The sequence below is a fragment of the Euprymna scolopes genome, chromosome 1, assembly GCF_053919585.1.
Source record: "Euprymna scolopes isolate OS-2025 chromosome 1, ASM5391958v1, whole genome shotgun sequence".
NCBI lineage: Eukaryota > Metazoa > Mollusca > Cephalopoda > Sepiida > Sepiolidae > Euprymna > Euprymna scolopes.
Window position 1 is genome coordinate 96,848,415 of NC_136482.1, and position 20,654 is coordinate 96,869,068.

The 20,654-nt window shown below is 34.6% G+C and overlaps 1 protein-coding gene across 2 annotated transcripts; it reads right to left on the minus strand.

Annotated features, from left to right (window-relative positions):
• Nucleotides 1-438: 438 nt before the first annotated feature.
• On the minus strand, nucleotides 439-18,739 carry LOC145254894 (protein O-linked-mannose beta-1,4-N-acetylglucosaminyltransferase 2-like). Of its 2 annotated transcripts, none has more exons than XM_080113861.1 (2): nucleotides 18,250-18,739; nucleotides 439-3,138 (listed from the first exon to the last, which is right to left on the minus strand). In XM_080113861.1, exon 2 carries the CDS (start codon nucleotides 3,040-3,042, stop codon nucleotides 1,243-1,245), a length of 1,800 nt encoding a protein of 599 aa, XP_079969987.1. In that variant the 5' UTR covers nucleotides 3,043-3,138; nucleotides 18,250-18,739; the 3' UTR covers nucleotides 439-1,242. The 2 variants fall into 2 exon arrangements, with proteins under 2 accessions (XP_079969987.1, XP_079970033.1); XM_080113907.1 differs by lacking the exon at nucleotides 18,250-18,739 and adding an exon at nucleotides 4,873-4,930.
• Between the last annotated feature and the right edge of the window lie 1,915 nt (nucleotides 18,740-20,654).

Sequence of the window (20,654 nt, forward strand, 5' to 3'; positions counted from 1 at the left end):
ACTGTTTTTATGGTTGTTTTCACTGGCTTAGACAGACAACCCCCTCGATATGAGGAACTTTAATCTGAAAAAAAATATACTTATTTAAAAGAATTTTTTTTAACAATCTAAAACTAAAATAAAATTACAATCTTTATTTTCAATAATGACAATAAATACCTTTTTAATGCATTGATACAATATTTGTAAGTATTTAAAGAAAAAAAAATTAAATTTTTATATTAATATTAAATCAAAATTTAGAATTATGCAATGGAATTTTTAAAGAAAATATTTTACAATATGTTTAGCTAAATACTATTTTTTCCAGGCATATGTTATAGCTACAAAAATATAGAGAACATAATTCAGTCTAAACAACCTTTATAACTTTAACTGTCTGTTTAAGTGCTTAAAAAAAAAATAAATAAATCACTTTGGAATGAGTAAATATCAAAATTCTATTAACAAAAATTTATTGCTGGAAAATGTTTGAGAGTTGACTTATGTTGTATTCAGCTTGTTATTTTCAGTACATTTTTTTTTTTTTACTTATAAAGCTGTGTAAATATGCACTAGGTTGCATGTTTTAGTAGTGCAGATGTTGCAGGTGATAGATGCTCAGTCAAAGGAAAACGGGGGGGGGGGGGGCACAGAATTGAAAATATCTTTGGTCGGAGTCCGGCTACTGAAGAGTGTTTGTTTTTTTTAGTTTGGAATAAATAAATAAATCTAAATAGAGAAACGTGCTATGACTAGCAATGTTACACATGAACCCCCTTGAATAGGCACAATCTAGCCGTTATCTTCAGTGGATATCTGGAGTAGTCAACTTCTGAGTGGTTGAATGGTGACCACTGACAAATGCCAGCATCTAAGATTTCTGGTCAGCTGGGGGTAGGGGAGCATTTTCTAAGGGATTGTTAATGAACTTTGGTTTGGTCAGGCAAAAAATCTCATTTTACAAACCAGGAAACAAGTCCCATTTTAATCTCCAAAGAAAAATAAACCTTAATTGTTTTTAATCTGGAGTTGTTTTGGTTTGGAAAGGGAATATCTTTGTTGCATCAGTAACCGAATTGAACAAGTTTGGATCGGTACAAGGAGTGAAAGGATCATGGACTGTAGTGAACGCATGTGCATAGCTGTATTTTGATACAACATACAGAGAGAAATGAATCTTAACTAAGAACTAATTTTCAAAATCTGACATTTTCCAAAACGTTCAACTAGAAAACTAAACCTTAGATTTTTCAAATACAATTATTCACATGTGACTTGTGTGAAAGGTCCAATATGATGATTATCCAAAACACAACGTATCCACAGCAAATATGATGTATCTGCTACGGCTATACTAAAAGGATTGGAAGTTGCTTGGTGTAGTGTTGGTTCAATGGAACTTTGTCTATACTGGACTAGAATTTCGTAATCTATTTTCTGAAAAGTAAAAAACTGCAGATTCCAAGGGTTCTCCCAAGACACTGTAACTTGACCAGATTCATCCTTGGACAATGTAAATTTACATTTTATGTTCATAACTTTGCTGGGTAAAATGTTGTCTACAATCTTATTGTCAGCTGATCGTTCAGAATCAGTGTTGGATATCCTTAGGGAAGATTTAGTCAATTCAATAATAGCATGAATGTCTACTTCAGTATCTTGATAGATATGGTACAGCCAGGAAGGGTCACTGCAGCAGATGTGTCGTGGAACCTCAGCCTGATTCATTATTTCTTCTTGTTCAGCTATGCTTAAATTCTCAAGTCCACCTAACTCTGAGTGTCCTTTTGATTTTTTAGGGTCCATGTTCCGCCACGATTTGTATTCTATGTCCATGCCTGGCAAGGTGACTAAAGTTTTGTATGGGGTGTAATGATCTGGATTGACCGCATACGGAAACAGTTCTATCAGAAAACTGCCGGGTGGCAAAAATATTGCCAGAGTCAAAAGTGAACCATGCATGCCGATAATTCCTCTCGCGTTGGACACTGTCTCAATAAGTTGTTCTATAGAATATTGCTCCTGACTCACATGCACAACCTTAATGCCCAACTCTCGAGACAATGACAGGCTTAGCTCCATTTCATTTACGATGAGACGTGTAGATTTCCGAGAAATGAGGACAACATAATCATTTTTGTCCATACTAAGAGCCAGTCCCAATTCTCTTTGGATGTATCCGACCATGCTCCCTACTTCAACTGTACTGACCTTTCGGTCAATTAATGGAGCCTGGGGCTGGTGAAAACCATAGTCATACCAGGTGGTAGACTTTGGTAATCCAACCCTGGCATTATGAAAACAGGTCAAACCTGAAGTATCCCTGAGGTTGGACTTTAAGATTGGCTGTGAATCAGACAATATATTGTAGAGTTTAAAAAACGGCCCTTCTTCCCAAGTGTCGTCAAGGACGAGTGTTGTGGAGAATCTTTTGGAGGAGTTTCCTGCCAAATGCAACAACTTGAGTTTGTGATAAATGGGCAAGATATCATCGTGGATGACATGCATTAAATTGTCCGGCTTGAAGCGTTTTATTATCAGAACTGGTGTTGACACCCAGTTTATATGAAAAAGTCTAGACGAACTAACCGGCATGTCCACGTAGTTGAAGTAGCTGTACGTGTGATTACAGACAGAGGACACTTCAACCAGTGCAGGAGAATATCTATTTTCAGGAATGTTTTCTACTAAACTTTTTTCGCTGTGAAAAAATAAATAGCTGTCTTGTTCTGCAAAATAACACAGGTTAACAAAATGACACATTCGTTGAGAGATGTCAGCAGTCGGGTTACACATTACTGACGAGCCATCAGAGTAGAGTTCTCGGTTGAGGTATTCAGGAGTATGAACTGTAGACTCATCCAGAGTCTGCCACATGTTGTGTAGAGAGTCTACATCGTGCATTTCTCTTTCAATGTCTGCCATATGTTGCATAGAGGGTGATGGGAAACAAGATGTCAGGAGATCGTCATAATGAAACTTGAGTTCGATATATTTTCGTATAAGCATGGCAATGAGAGCCAACGCAACAGCATGCGAGATGTAATGTAATGAAGGCATTGTTGGATTTCGTTTTATTGGCAAAGGTAAGCAGGAAGCAACTCATTGTCGATAGAACACTGCAGGCCATGGAAAGTGAAATCCCAGTTGTAGAATCTACAAAATAAAAAGATTTTGTAAATTTCATAGTTCATTGAAGACATGCTTATTAACTGTTTTGTATAAAAAGGATTCAAAAAGAAATAATTACTTGTGTGTGAGGTGGAAGGATATTTTAAGTTTTGAATTTCATTAGGGGAAATGTAAGAGTTTTTAGTCTTAAATTTAAGAGGGGGCGGGCTTGTGATATTATAGACAAGAGTGTTAAGAAGCTGTTCAGAAAAAAAAAAAAAAAAAAAAAAGCCATAATAGTTCATTATCAGAACAAAAGTATAGGAAATGAAAGTAAAGGCAGGGGCAGGGCACCAAGTTTTTTTTTTTTTTTTTTTTTTTTTTTTTTTTTTAGAAGACATCTCGGTTTCAGAATAGCTAGTAGTGGATTGATGGAACAAGTTATTTCCATTTATCAGTCACTGAGACAAAGACGAGACTTAGGATTTCCGATTCGGATTCAATAAATTTAGGAGTTGGAGTTAAGTTTCAAATCTGTGACAGATCGGAACAGCCTTGCCAAACCCGATATGATGGTATTACCCACACACAGTACAACTGATACCTACAGAATGTATTGGAGTCTTTTCTTTTTCGATTTTGAATTGTTTTACTTTTTATATTTGTACTTGCCCCCTTGGCAATCAACAATGTGAGAGATAACACTGCCAGAACAAAAAAAAAAAAAAAAAAAAAAAAAAAAACTCTGGCAAATGTTGGATTGCTGAAAAGTGGGAGGATGCATATGGCTTCACAGTATTTTTAATATTTTTTACAAAAATATTAACAGAATTTTAGTCTGTATAATATTTTAAAGAATTTTTAGGGGAGCAACCTCACTTAACATAAAGTTTGATACATTGTTATTAAACACTAAGTAAATTTCTTAAAATTCTTTGAAATTTGAATTTTTTCTAAACTTTAAATTTTGATAAAGGCTTTAGTAGCAGATATAAATTTTAATTTTATAAAAAAAAAAAAAAAATGGCGCAAAACTTGTGATTTGATTATGTAATAAAATAGAATACCTCTCCTAAAATTCCCAAACCAATTAACTGATAATTATACATTTTTGAGCATTGCTTAGGTGTAACAGTGGATAATGTGAGCTATATTTAGTTTCATGCAAAGGAAGGAGAACACCTTTTGAAAAGGTAGAGGTCAAATTTTTCATTAAATTTTTTTACAGACATAAAAAGAAGGTGCAATGAATGGTTTATTTTTAAAAGAGAACTAAGGAGGCAGAAGTTACAAATTTGCTGCTCCAAAAGTGAACTTGAGAAAATTTCTGTCAATGCAGTTTTAGAATCATAATCTTGCATAAAAAAAAAAAAAATAAAGTGTAAACAAAATTCCAGACATGGTGTTATTTTTAACCCAATTCTTTTTCATGTCAGGTTTGGATTATATATGTAAAAAAAAAAAAAAAAAAAATTTCTAAGACCCAAAGGTTGAGGAATATATGATGGAAAGTTATAGATCATTAACAGAATTTTTTTGTACTAAAATATTATGTTTATTCATTCATTAATGTATTATACTTTATGTTTAAATTCATGGTTTGAAACATGGCAAATATATAGCATCATGCCAAAGCCGTAATTATTTTGTTATGGTCATGTTCTAAACTATATTTAAAAGAAAGTTCAAATAGGTCAGTTGTTAGAACCAGAGACCAAAGATCTCACGGTTTTGATTTCCAGTCATGGCATCTGTATTTGTTCAGAATTTATTACTTACTATTGATGCAATATTTTCCATTTCTAAAAGTAGTTAACATCTAAGATTCTTAAAGGGAGATAATTCTGCAATTTAAAAAAAAAAAAAAAAAGTCTGAGAGAAAAAAAAAAAATCTATATAAAATATTGTAACTGTTTTAGTCATTCAAACAAATTTGGCTTTTAGTTTTGTTACAATTTACTTTTATTTTGGAAGAAAACTGTTCATGTTAAACTAGGCTTATTTTTAAGGCAAGGAGGTATTATTTTGAAAGAGGTATTATTCATGTTAAACTGGCTTATTTTTAAGGCGAGGAGGTATTTTGAAAAGCAACATTCTGTAGGAAACTGCAAATGATAACTTAAAAACTTAATTTTGATTGCTTCTTTAATTTTATAAATTAGGTATTTTGTATAACAAAATTTGTCTTGAAAAGCAGAAACATTTTTTATGTCTTGAAAAGCAGAAACATTTACAGTTTATAATTTTTCACCTCACCTCATTAACCAAAACACAAAAAGTAATTGGTTATTTTGAATCTACCAAAAGGAAAAAAAAAAAAAATCATTACGTTTTCAGAACAGTATAAAGAAATGCTAATGTTTGATAAAAATGAACTTAAAATTCAAACTGCTAAAATAAGATCAACTATTCTTAGACTTATTTAGATATTAAGAAAAGAAATCAGCTTAGCAATCTCTTTATATTTATTTTTCTAAAATAAAATCTAACTAAATTTTATTTTTTTAGTAACTAAGAGGATATTTAACCAACAATCAACTACTTTAAGTATAAAATAAAGGATCTCAAAAAGTAAAATTATTAAATACAGATTATCACTACTTCCTGGTCAACACCAAATAGTTATAACAAAATCTCACAAAGTTAAACGTTTCCATTTATTTATTCGATCAGAGTTTGATCAAGCTTTTGCCTATAATAAGGGAAGGGAATTGGGAGAAAATAAATTTTTAAAAATCTACTTCTACGGACTGAAAAGATCTTAGAATTATCAGATTTTTAACGGTCCTCTATTGAACACTGATCTTTAAACCAGCAACTGAATAAATTGTTCCTCTCACTATGGACAGCCTGAAGACATGCTGTGTAAAATCTCAGATTATTTATCCTCGAAGACAAAGATTAGTTTCCCTTCTTCCAATTTTCATATTGATATGCATATCTGATTACCCAACCTTGTTACTCGAATGGAACAAAGTGAAGGCAATAACAAAAATAGTATTTATACAGTCATCCTATTGACAACTCCATAACCTTAGATTGGATTTGTCAATAGATTTATTTGAAATTTAAGAGTTCACCATGGCCTGCATATAGTCTTCAGAGATAATGGATAACACTTATAAGCATTGTACTGGTGAAGCAAGGGTTGTACATGGTAGCAAATAGAGGTCCAGGATGACTGGAAACAATGCAAAGATAAGCAGAGAGAACATATAGCATCAAGCATTTTTGAATGGTCACTCATTGTAGTACCGACCAGGTTCAATGTCATTTAACTTCAGCATAAAAATGAACATATAAACTATTTGTTAGTTTGTTTTATTTTTTTATTTTTATTTTACTTGGAAAAAAAAAAAAAAAAAAACATAAGCGGCTACTGTGATAATGGCTGGATTTATAAGGGGGGGGGACAGTAAGATGCTTGTTCATATTACATTTAAATTTTTTCAAATTGAAGAAACTGAGCCGGAAGGGAATTCAAGAAAAACTATCAGAGTAAAAAAAAAATCTTTCAACATCTAGAGATTTCTACAGTGAATGGGTGGGATTTTGCTGCTAGTTGGGTGGATTTTTGTTGAGGGGGTACAAATACACATTTTGTGGGAATACTTTTAAAATGAGCACAAAGATGGAGCTTGGCAGATATAACTAGCAAGAATACCAGAGAGAAATTATTTCATCTTAATTTTTAGAAGAATTTTAATAAAATTAAGTCACAGGAAAGTGTTTTTTTATCTTTGTAAGAGAAACATAAGTTGTTGTAAAAAAAAAAAAAAAAAAAAAAAAAAATTTAAAATGGGGCTTAAGCCCTTCTCACCATCAAGTGGTCTTAAAATTCTCAGTTAAAAAAAATAAATAAAACAATAACGGGTAATGTTATGCATCCATCCTAATCTTCATCTACTCTGCTTGAAGATGTCAAAAAAAAAAAAAAAAAATAAAATAAAATAAATAATAATAAAAATAAATAAAATAAAAAAATAAAATTTATCTTTCACCAGAAATCACATGCTATGTTTTACCAAGGTCACATATTGACCCATATCCATCACTTATCTTCTCTATTGAAACTTGCAGCCTCAGTTATGTAAAACATGGACATACATCAACACATCATTGCTATATTTAATATATAAAATTAAATCTGTTAAATTTTTTATGTTAGACTTAAATAGAACTGCATCAGATAAATCGATATTTGATTCTGACTAGTCAGTCATTAACATTTAGACCGTTTTCTTTGTATAATTACAAAATTCTTTCACCAACATACACTGTACAAGACTCACTATTTAATAACACTACAGATACACATTGTAGGCCCCACTTTTTTTTTATACTAACAAAAACACGTTAACAATGCTCTTCCCATTATTAGAGTAGCTTAGAAGATGGGTCTATACATTTTTTAGATGCTTATGATGCTAAGACCACTTTAGCTTCTCTCTCTAGTCCTTGGGATCATTTTGCACGGATAAAAAGGAAAACAGTGGTATGCTTTATATATTATATTAAAAATAATTGATAATTCTAAACTCAGCACACCATTCAAGAGAGATAATGTGAAACAGATAATCATGAGAAACTTTAAAGAGTTCACTTCAGATATAACAGAAATGTATTATTGCAATGATGATCATGCTCAGAGGCAGCTACTTTCCTATATCTACCGGTCCTGAGAAAGATCGCACAAGATGGCTACCAATTGCAATTCCATCATTGAAGGCAGACAACTTGTAAACTTAAGAGCTCTACCAAGTCCTCCTGGATTACACTGCAACACTCAAAGTACAGAACATCTGTGGTCGTTTTTATATGCACAATGGCATGGAAAATTCATTTCTGGCGGTCTTTTTGTCGAATTAGCTAGTTTTCTTCTGCAAAATTGTCACTTTCAAAAACTTTCTGGAGAATCTTCGTGACGTGAGTGATGAACATGGTGAAAGATTCCATCAGAATATTTCAGTGATGGAAAAACGTTTTAAAAGAAAATAGAACCGTGGCATGTTGGCAGACTACAACTGGAATATAAAAAGGAGGATGACACTTAACACAAGCAGGTCAAGACAAACATTGCTTAAACTGAACCTTTTTGTGTTTTTCATTCATAACCAATAATAATTGGATTTATAGTACATGAAAACGGTGCCTAATCTAAAGAATTAAAGATTAGATTTAGTATCAAGATAATTTACTTAGTTCTGATACTTTTTTTTTTAATCCGAAATTTGTTGCACAGTGTTACCGTTTTCTACAGATACACCTTTACAATCTTTACAACATGGGCAAAGGTAGAAAAAAATTACATTGCAAATTAGCTCTTCCTTTGTGTGACAAGCTGCATGTAGTTATATGTTAAGGAAAGCGATTGATTAAATTCTTTTTCAATTAATTGCTGAATTTACAGCAATTAAGATTATTTTAAAGCATTCAAGCATCAATTAGTTAAAAAAAAAAAAAAAAAAAAAAAAAAAAAAAAAATGTAACATGGCATGCATGCAAATCTTACTTGCATTCATCATTAGGGCTGTGACAACAGCATATTCTTTTCATTGTTTTGACTCTAGTATATATCCATTAATATCTTAGGTTTTCATTATAGATGGATGTGGTTCTCAGTTGATTAAGTGTGTGTCGGATATATACCTAAGAGTCAAAAGAATGAAAAGAATAGTCTGTTGTCACAGCCCTATTCATCATCACCGTAAACAGTGTTTAACGTTAGGTTAATTTGGAAATTAGTTTAAATGTAAAACTATCTCTGACCAGGTCTTTATCCTTCCTGTCCGTTTTTGTCACTTACTCCCATGTTTTTCTTGACCGTCACCCATGAACCAGATCTGAAACTTCAAGTGGTCTACATCTACTAACCAAAAACTTTCATTCTTTCAATGTGACCATACCATCAAAGTCTACTCTTCTGCACACATCTCCCTACACTGTTTAGATTAGGAGGTCATCTGATCTAAGCCTGTCTTGAAAACTCACATCCATCATATCATTTCACTTTATACAACGCATGTCCTTAAACCTCACCGGCCAAATTTTCCTTCAATGCATCATACTGTATGCATGCTTGATAGACTCTTCCCTGGGTCGATAGTGGTAATGCTCTGCTGGTTAAGAGTAGAAGTTCCCTGAACTTACACCATTCACTGTTAACGCTTACATTCATACTCGTACTAACAGTGAACTAATTATTACTCCATAAATTTAATGTTTAATTCCAGTATGTGATTGTGTCCCGAACTTTATTCTTTATTTCTCTTTACCTTATGCTTTCATGAGCCAAATCTAAAACATAGCTTTATAGGTGCATGCAATTTAATGGGGGGGGGGCCGATAGGGCCCATGGTTTTGAAAATAGGTTTATAAGTTTTTTTTACAAGTTTCCAATTACTTTTTGATTGTGTTTGAAAGACAGCTTAAATTTAATCTTTAAAAAGACAAATTTATTTTTACACATAAAAAATATAAAGTTATAATGAAAAACGCTTTCATGGTGGCCCTTAAAACGCGAAAATTTAGCTAAATTTGAAAGCTAAATAAATTAATTGTAAAAGTCCTTGCAAGATATTCGTTTTCTAGAACTATTCCAAAGATAATAAGTCTTAAGATACTGAATATAAAAAAATTGCTTAATTATCTTCAAAAAGTGAGTTTACTAACAGAATCCAGCCTTAGTTGGATGAAGACAAGCAAAAAGGCGATGTGCAAAATTGGAAGGCCAAAATATAAAAGAATTCAATTTTAAATTTATAGAGAAATAATTATAGCGTCGAATCCATAGAGGGATTTTTTTTTTTTAATTTTATTTTTTACACAATACATTTTACAGATAAAAAAAAAGAATGGGTCCATTATATTGTGATTGTTAATACTGAAAATTGGTGGATCTCCTGAATTTTGGAAAATTTTTATGTGAAGGAAGGATTCAAAATGTTTATACATTTTGTGGATTGGCCATTATTGTTTAAACTCTTTATTTGTTTAATTCCATTAAACACATTTCTTACATGGATGAGTTTAAAGTTTTGTTTCAAAAGGTTGATTTTTTGTATACAACATTTTGAAACAGTAAAATCAGTCTATTTTGAACATGTTAGCTAATAAATGAGACCATCTTTTTTTTATGGATTAATTTTATTCATTTTTCACAGAAGTGATAAGTTCTCCACCATGCAAATTGTTTTTGTGTGCTCCATTGACTGATGAGACTCATGCTGTTGTAAGAAATCTCTAAAGATAAAAAATAAAATAAAAAAAATATAAATTTTATGATTTGTTTCTTACTAAATTAAAACCAAGATCGGCAAGACCTCGCTCTCCTAATCAAACTCAGATACTATAGAATCCACTCCCCATTCTTAAAACTTGTATAAAAAAAAAAAAAAAAAAAAAAAAAAAAAAAAATTTAAAAACTTAATGCTACTCATTTAGTTTTTTTCTCAGAAACTAACAAAACATGGTGAAACAGAATAATGGGCAACTGTCTTATATCAGCCATTTTTTCTTGTCCTCAAATGAAATTAACACATCAAATGAGAGCAGTTTCCCTTTAGTTTATGGGAAAGAAAATAAAGGGGGGGGGATAAAATGACAAAAAGAACCATACAAAATCAGTGTTGAACCTACAAGCACCTCGGCATTGACTGGGAATGAATGAGAACTTGTGTACTCCTATTCCAAGCCCCGAACTTCATCTTACTGTCCCATCCTCTAAAGTTTAATAATTTTCAAAACAAGTTTATGTTAAATATAGGAAGGTAGAGTTCTTAACACTCGATTGGAAGTCTCCAGTGTCAACATTCAAGCCAGCCATTCATAAATTCATTAACAGATGAGTTTTTTTTTTTTTTTATATAATTTAAAAAACAAAATAGTAATATGGGGATTGGAGCAGGAGTATACATCATTCCCGGGGAATACCCTCATAAACATTTCAATAGTATAATACTTATCATTGAGATATCTTGCAGAGTATTTGTCAAAATGTTGGATATATTTGGTTCAGAATATACAAGTTATTTTATTATTACATTTTTTCAAAATAAAAAAATATAAAAAACTTCAGGATATTATTAACGACTATATTTACAGTGCAAGCAGGATTATAGAGAAAAATAAAAAAAAATAAACAATCAGTGCTTGTACAGAAACAGAATTAGAACTGAATTAAACAGACTTTTGCCGAATTAAGACTTTTCAGTTCAAATTTTGTAGGAATACCCAATTATTTTTTATGTGAAAAAAAAAAAAAAAAAAAAAAAAAAGTGGATTCACCATGTCTGAGTTAGTTGTAGCTTTAAGGCCACGAGTTAGTAGTTTATCATGTAGAGACAGATACACAATATGTTATATTTCATAAAACTCGTGTCTATCTGTCCATTTTTCAAACTGTATTTCCTCAGAGATAGAATGTCGCAGAGCAGCACGAGGTGGCTCAAATGATTGCATTTTTTTAGGACAGCTCATCTGCTACTGGACCTCACCCAGCACTCAGCTCACCTGTAGCACCTCATAGCTGTTGTATGCAACAGCAGTCACACTCTAGGTACTGGCTTTCGCAAGCTTGCTAAAGCAAGTGAGCGTAACCAACGGGTCTCAACCCCTTGGAGAGTTAGGATTGGGCTACATCAGTTCTACTATATGTGAAGCCTGACACCCGGCAGAACAAGGCAAAGAATTCACCTGAAGATCCAAAGGTTGTGAAAGCAGTAGAAGCAAGTGTTGTTGGAGTGTCTAAAGCAGGATGCCGCATTCAAAGAAGTCGTGGTCATCCGCTGCAGTCTCCTGTCGTAAGGCCACTGGATCAAGACTTCCCAGGCTGTTAGAATGGGATTGCCCCTGTGCACTGATCTCACTATAAAACCTTCATACAGTTTTGCAACTCATCACCGATTAGTCTACACACCCTTCAAGTCCTGAAACAATGGGCACATAGCGAAAGCAACTGGTGTACGTAAACACTGGTGGTTGCAGTCAAACCTGCACATAGGTCGTCCATGGACAATAGGAGAGTTCGACAGCATCTGTGGATGACCAGGCAGCTTCTTTAGGACTGCTCTGCCCACCCTTATGTGAAGGAGGTTAGAAAAGGTACCCCAGACAAATGCTTACCCTTCTAGTGTGATCATATTACTGCAATTGACGGACTCATCCTCATAGCAGTCAAACAACAATGCAAAGAAGAAAACGGATTATTGTTGGGGAATGGAATGTCTGAACCTTAATGAATAGAGATATCACTTAAAAACCTGAAAGAAAAAAAGCACCTGTCACAACTTAAGGGAGCTTCAACATGGTCAGGTAGATATAGCTGCACTTAGCGAGACCTAGTTTGCAGAAGAATGCGTTTTGGTCAGACATCAAGTCGGTAAGATCAATGACAATGGCCTTCTCAGCAAGTGTACAGGGGACAGCCTTTGCATCACCAGCACCTTGTTCAGGATGGCAGACAATTACAAGATTACCTAGACGCACCAGAGGTAAAAACCCTGGCACATGATTGACTTAATCATCGTCCGTCAATGAGATATCAGGGATGTCTGTGTGACCTGTACCATGAGAGGCACCAAGTGCTGAACTGACCAGACTGGTCAAAGCTGTATGGACTCTGCATTGCCCCATGGAAACCAACCTAAGACTGTTGGAACCTCCTATAATGTCGCCAGGCTGAAAGACCCGTCCTACTGGGCATGGTTCCAGCCAATGCTAGATGAGAAGCTCCAAGATCGTATGACCACCAAAGGCAGCACCAAAAAATTGGACCTCTTTCAGTCAGTGAGACTGCGAAGTACTTGGAGCAAAGACCGGAACCCATGATGAGAATGACGAAAAGATTAACGAAGCTATACATACCAAGAACAAGTCTTACATAGAATGACTAAATGACCTGTCCTCCGTCTCCAAGCGCGAGAAGTTTAACGCCCTCCATGCCAAAGTCCAGACTGATCTCCTAGCAATGCAGAACCAGTGGTGATGGGACAAAGTACCTGAAGTCCCACACTATGCTGACATAACGCCAAGAACCTTTTCAGCTCACTGAAAACCGTTTTCGGCCCCCTCTGCCTCCAGCAACACCCTACTACTGCTGTCAGGTGGGGAGATGCTCATCAAGGACCAGGAGGATCTCAACAAGCAATGGCAGGAGCACTTCAGCACTCTGCTGAACTGGCCCCAGTCAGTTGACTCAAACGCCCTGCATCAGATCCTCCGACAGCCTGTACAAAATTTGCTTACAAAACTCCCTACTATTGAGAAAATCAAGAAAACGATTCACCAGACAATCTCCAGCAGGGCATCAGGAAAGGATGGCATCCCTGCCGAGATCTCCAAGGATGTAGGCTCCGACACTCTTGGAGTCATCGATGATGTCCTCCTCACTGTCTGAGAGGAGGAGATGATGCCAGAAAATTTCTGCAATGCTCTGATAGTCTCCCTCTACAAGGACAGGAGAAGCAAGTCAGACTGCAGGAACTACAGGGGCATTTTCCTCAATTGCTGGAAATATCTTTGTGCGGATCATCCTTAACAGACTCATCACAATTTCTGAACAAACCCTCACTGAGACAGTGCGAGTTCTGGCCTGGCAGGAGCACTGTATACATGATATTTTTTTTTTTTCAATCTCATGTTCACCCCTTACAAAGCATATCGACATATGGACGTAAGGGGCTACTACTTGGGCCATGTCTAGGAAAGATTAACAAGATATTTGTTTATGTTACATTTAAACTTCTGCATATCAGTACAGCCAGGGAAGCAGGCAGCAGGAAGGGAATTCCAAAGTCTAGCTGTTTGAGGGAAGAAACTATTAGAACAGAAAGCTTTCTGGCATTTAGGGACATCAACAGTTAAGGGGCGAGATCTTATTGCTAATATGTGGCAACAATACTCCATGCATGGGCGAATTGTGGCCGCGTAAAGGTACAGGATACTCTCAGGTGTGAGTAGTCTTCTAGCTTGATAGAGGGAACCCACCTTCTTTGCATCAGCCTTTGCAATGTCCTCTATGTATTTCTTCAGTTCATATTGTCCGCAATTGTTAGGAAGGTAGAATTCTCAGGTAGGGTGCTATTTATCATGGATATAGGTGGTTGGAGAGGCGTCTTGTAATTGTTAAAGGAGAGCAGCTTAGTTTTACTAGCATTAAATGCTACCATCCATTTGCGGCCCCATTCCACTGCAAGACAGCTTCAAGAGAAGTGCATTGAATAGAACAAGACCCTCTACTTAGAATTCATCAACCTGACCAAAGCTTTTGACACAGTCAACAGGGAAGTACTTTAGGCAGTCCAGAAGTGCATCGGGTGTTCTCGAATGGAATGACTAACCAGGTCCTATTAAATGGCAATGTGACAGATGCTTTTGAAACCAACAACGGCATGAAGCAGGGCTACATACTAGCTCTGGTCCTCTTCAATGTCTTTTTCACCTGTACACTGTCCCATGCTGTCAAAGATCTGGAAAAGGGGGGGGGTCTACATTCGTTACCACTGAAACGGTTCACTCTTCAACAAACACGAGGAGCCTGCAAACTCTTCTCCAAGAGGTTCCCTTTGCCAACGACTGCACACTAATGGCTCATACAGAACAAGACCTGCAGTGGATGCTGGACTGTTTCTGAGGCATCCAAGCTCTTCTGCCTGATAAGTCTCGAAAAGACTGAGGTGCTCCATCAACCTATACCATACCACTACTACCCTCCACCACTGACAACACTTGCCAATGTACATTTCAAATGTTCGGGGAGCACTATATGCACTTTGATGGCTTCTTGGACAGAAAAATTGACACTAGAATCTGCAAGGCAAGTTAGGTGCTGGGCAGACTCTGCAATCGAGTGTACAACGAACATAACATCCGCTTATCTACAAAACTGAAGGTCTACAATACCTGGGAATCAGGTGGCAGGACCACATCACCAATTTGGAGGTCCTCAACCAAGCTAAGTCCACCAGCATATAGGCCACCATCATCAAGCCCCAACTTCAATGTGATTCAGGAATCAAATGAAGGAGTGTCAGATACTAGGATGCCTGATGTACAGAGAGCTCCAGGCTGGCAAAAGAGATCGAGGTCGACCAAAACTGCAATATAGTCACGGTCAAAACCAATTTCCAGTGGTGCCACATCAAACCGGAAGACCTATAGGGATATGCCATAGACAGATTAAAATGGCGAGGCTCAGTTCATAAAGCTGCTGTCAATTTTGAAGAGGCTTGATGCCAGAAACTCACTGCTGCTAGAGCAACCTCAGCATTGATAACAACAACTGACTTCCAGTGCCTCCACTGTTCAAGACTATGTGCCCCTAAGCTGAGGCTGCAAAGCCACCAGCGTGTTCATAGAAGAGATGTAAAATGCAAGCGTCATTGTCAGATCCAATGGACAACCACTATTATCCTAATTATAGCACAAGTAGTAACGTCTCGGGTTGAAACGCTAGAAAATTTGCTTTCAGTTTTAGCTGATGGCACCCAAGTCAATTTTGGTACTTATGTATTTTTGGTACAGCGCTGAAATAATGTCGAAAGCCATTATTAACATAGGAGGGGAGGAGGTTTTGTAACTATTCTGTGCTTCCACCTAACAATTTAATAAAGATATGAAACTTGAATTTAACATGAAAAAAAACTATTTTAAAATAATGCGGTACCAAAAATGCATAAGAACCTGAATTTTATTTTTATTTTGAAATCACAACTATATGTTGGGTACAATATTACAAGATAATCGATTTCGTATTTTTTACGGCGTATAGCCTATCGCGAGAGAGAGAAAGAAAACAGTTTCCATTTATTTTTTTATTTTTCCGGCTGACGTACACGAGTGAGGCCCCTCGCATCGGCTGCGATGTTGTAAGTAGTTCGTTCGAGGGAGCGTTTATTATTCCGAAAAGGGACGCGTGTGGCTTTTATTTGCGGGGGAGGGGGGGGCTTGAACTTTGCGCTTTTCGGATTATTTTGTTATGTTTTTTGGGGAGGGATGGATATTTTTTGAAGCCGTGTTTTTTTTGGGGGGGAAGGGGGAGATTTTGTTTGGCGGCGTTTTTTTTTTTTTTTTTTAGGTGGGGGAGGCAGGGGGACGGATATTCCAGTTATAATTATGGTGCTAATGCACTTACTGATCCGCGCTATTTTTCTAATCGTATTTCCAAGTTTAAAGTTTTGATTTTTTTATTATTCAACTGTTAGGTTAAAGTACAGAATAGCCTAAGTACAAAACATCCTTCCCTCCCCATGTTAAGAATTGCTTTTTAAATAACGTTATTATTTCAGCCAGCACGGATCAATAAGTGCATGACTGCATGAGTACCGTAATTATTAAACAGGAAAATTAATGCAAGTCTAGATTAATACGTGTGGCGATAAACAAAAACCTTTGAGTACTTTTCCTTAAAAAAAAAAAAAAAAAAAAAAAAAACACCTACTCGATGAGAACACGGCTTACGACTGTTTTAATAATTTTTATTCACAGATAATTAAAAAAATTCAATTTGGCTTGAACTTTGCGATTGTCGGATTATTTTGTGTTGCGTTTTTTTTTTTTAGCTGGATTTAACAAATTTTATTATAACATTTCAGCACGGTAACAAAAGTGCTTAAGTACCAATTTTTTTTAATAGTATTTATAAGTTAAATTCAATTTTAACGATATTTTTTTCGTCCGCCATCAAATTGTTAAGTTAAAGTACAGAATAGGTACAAAACACCCTCTCCATGTTAAGAATGGCTTTAAGTAATAAACGTTATTATTTCCCCACGGGGGTTTGTATTACTGTACACACAGATTCGAAAAAGTTGTCAAAAAACAAATATATAACAAATAAATGTTATCAAAAGCAAGATAAGTTACTTTTCTACCTAACTGGATATATTTTGTGTTTTTATTTAATGTAACATGTTTATTCAGCTCGAAAAACATATTGTTTACCGATGTATTGGAAAATTCAAAATGGCGCCCGACTCTAACACGGTAAGTTCGGGAAAAGGTGTTATAAATAATAAACTAGACAAAATACTATTAAAAAAAAAAAACACCGAATATATGTCAACCTATGTCACGGTAATATATATTGAACGAGTTTCTAACAGTATTTTGTCTAGTTTTATATTTATAGCACCTTTTCCCAAACTTACCGTGTTAAAGAGAGAGTCGGGCGCCATTTTGAATTTTCCAATACATCACATCGGTAAACACAGTATGTTTTTCGAGCTGAATAAACATGTTACATTAAATAAAAACACTGGAAACCTATCCAGTTAGGTAGAAAAGTAACTTATCTTGCCTTTGATAACATTTATTTGTTATATATTTGTTTTTTTTGACAACTTTTTCGAATCTATGTGTACAGTAATACAAACCTTATAGTTGCTATCTTTAAACCACGAGGCAGAGACGACGTTTTTTTTTTTTTTTTTTTTGTAAATAGTTGGTACTAGTGCAGTGGCAGTGCACTTATTGATCCGTGCTGAAATAACGTTGTTATTTTAAAAGCCATTCTTAACATGGGGAGAGTGTTTTGTACCTATTCTATACTTTAACCTTACAAGTGAATAAAAAACAACTTTAATTAAACTTGGAAATACGATTTAAAAAATAGCGGATCAATAAGTGCATTAACACCAAATAGCTTTTACATTTACAGTGTATTTATTATTACTGTTTGCCATTCATACTAGTTGTGGGGTGTGGGCCCCACAACTTGTGGGGTGAGGGTCTTACTAAGGTTAATCGAGAAAAAAAAAAAGATACAAAAATATGCTTTATAGAATGAATGAAGCGATTAAAAATAAGACGCACGTTTTTTTGTTTTTTGTTTTTTTTTTCGAAAAATACGCGACCCCAAATAAATCAAAACAAAATACAATGACAAAAGATTTATGCAATTATTTTTGGAAGCCGATAAAAAAAAAAATCCAAATAAGTGATAACGTATTTAAAAATAAACCATCAACAAGTTTAAAATAAGAAATTTAAGTCTTGAAATAGGTACATTAACTTTTAGCTTCGAAGTATTATTTCTTTATTACCAACATTATATATAAAAATGATCGGAATTAAATTGATATATATTGATTTTCACGACATTTACTTAAGTGAATTTTAAATACAAGAGAGTGAACAATAATAATAATAAAAACTAACCGGGTATTTTTCAGAGAATAAATCCATGTCTGTTTTTTTTTTTTTGTTTGTTTTTAGTCGAAGGAAGTGGAAGTCGGTAGTTTCCTGACTAGTTAGTTTTTCTCTGTGAAAAATGTACGGAAACAGACGAAGTTTCCTCGAAACGGAATCGCCCGACGATAATGAGTAGAATATTGTTTATTTATTCTCTCAGAATTTCTTCAAATATATACATTTTTTTACCGTCATGTTAACACTGTATTTAAATATTATCCATATTCGTAATGATGTTAATTAGTTGAAAGAAAGAATCCGGTTTTGGTTTTCTTTTATTAACAGCAGCAGCCAAAGCCACAATCCATATTTTATGAATTTATCAATTTTTCTCTTCCTAATTAATTATTTTGACCACAATATAAGATACATTTTGCCTACTTGTTGAAGTCAATGAAAAAAAGTATATAATTTATGGTTTACATCCCTTTTTTCACAAATAAAATTGATTAATTGTGATTTTTTTAACCCTTTATTTCTAAATTTGAAGACTAAGGGGAGATAACTAATGTGATAAAAATCTTATCTGAGCCTGTTAAGTCAAGGTCACCTAAAATAACTTTAGAATAACTTTTGGCCTGGAGCAAAGTGTAATATCTGTTTTGATACGATACTTTATATTTTCTGTCCTCAGTTAGTGAAGGAGAAATCTGTAAATAGTTGCTGTTATCTCATATGAATAAGACACAACACAAATACTAACTTGAATGATTATTTCATTTTTAAGTTAACACTGCGCAACATTGGTAAGATACATTATGTAGCAGTTTTTATAAACGCGTGCGTACTGGACTTAGTCGCATGAACTCTCTGACTGTTGTAGTTAAAAAGGACACCCACACCTACCCTCGTCTCTCTGGACGATAGCAGGTGGTGGGGGACGAGTCAGCAAGCAGGGCCACCCAGCGAGAGGAAGGCCAAAGAATCAGAATTGTCTCTTTTTCACTGTAGGGAAAGGAAGGTTTAATATAATGCAAAAGGGAATGGTAGTATTAATTTTGCTTTTGTGGCCTAAATCTTTGGTCAGTACAGAGAGGTACCCTGCCAGTAGACGGAGTGCTCATATATATATATATATATATATATATATATATATATATATATATATATATATATATATATATGTATATATATATATATATATATGTATATTTTTATTTTTTTTATTTATTTTAAAAAGAAATTTTTAATAATAAATGTATTCAGTATCTTTTTTCCATGTAACTCTCCTACTTGAAGTTCTTGTTTTTATCTCATGTTCCTGCACTTTTTCGGGGAGTAAAATGTTGTTGTTTTTATTTTTGTTGATAGTTGTATTTTGCGTACATTTTTGCTTGTTTTCAATGTAAGGTTTCAAACGGTCTATTGAAACTTGTGTATGCGTGTTTGGGTTCGTTTCTATTAGGAAATATTTCGGTGTTCGTTCGAGTACAATGTAAGGACCTGAATAGGGTGCTTCTAATGGTTTTCGAACGCGGTCTACCCTAATCCAAACTTTACCACAGGTTTGAAGTTGATTTGGTACGTACATTTTCTTTGTTGATTTATCTCTGTTTGAAAAGTCTGTCAGATCAAATTTTTCCATAGTTTTGTGTAGTTCTCTTGTAAAATTTTGTGTAATTATTTCTGTATTTTCTGTACCAATCATTAGTTGTGGTAATAACATTTGTGTACCTGTGACCGCATAAAATGGGGAAAAATTAGAGTCTTTGGGCATACTTCGAATTCCTAAGAGGACTATTGGTAGAACTGAAATCCAAGATTCTTTTCGGGCCATTATAGCTGCTTTAATAGTTCTATGTGCTCTTTCTATAAGTCCGTTGCATTGCGGATGATAAGAAGTCGTTCGTAATCTATAGAATCCAATAATTTTTGACAATAGGAATAGTTTGCTTTCAAATTGTGTGCCTCTGTCAGTTATGACATGCAGTGGAACACCAAAGCGAGTAATCCATGTGTCAATAAAAGCTTCTGCTACAGTTTGTGCTGTAATATCTGCTATAGGTTGTGCTTCTATCCATCGACTGGTTCGATCTATACATGTTAAAACATACCGACATGGGCTTGTATAAGGATTGTTGGCACGTTTTGCTGGGGGTAATGGTCCAACTATATCAATGTGTACGGTCTGGAATCTTGATGATGGTATTTCCAACGTTTGAATTGGTGATTTAGTATGTCTGTATATTTTTGCTTGTTGACAAGATGTGCATGATGCACATAATTCTTTAATTGTTTTATCCATATGTGGCCAGTAAAATCTAGCCTTAATCATTTTGATAGATGATTTTATTCCAGGATGTGATACTGAATGTAAGCTGTCGAAGATAGATTTCCGTAGTGTATATGGTACAAAAGGTCTAGGGTATGAC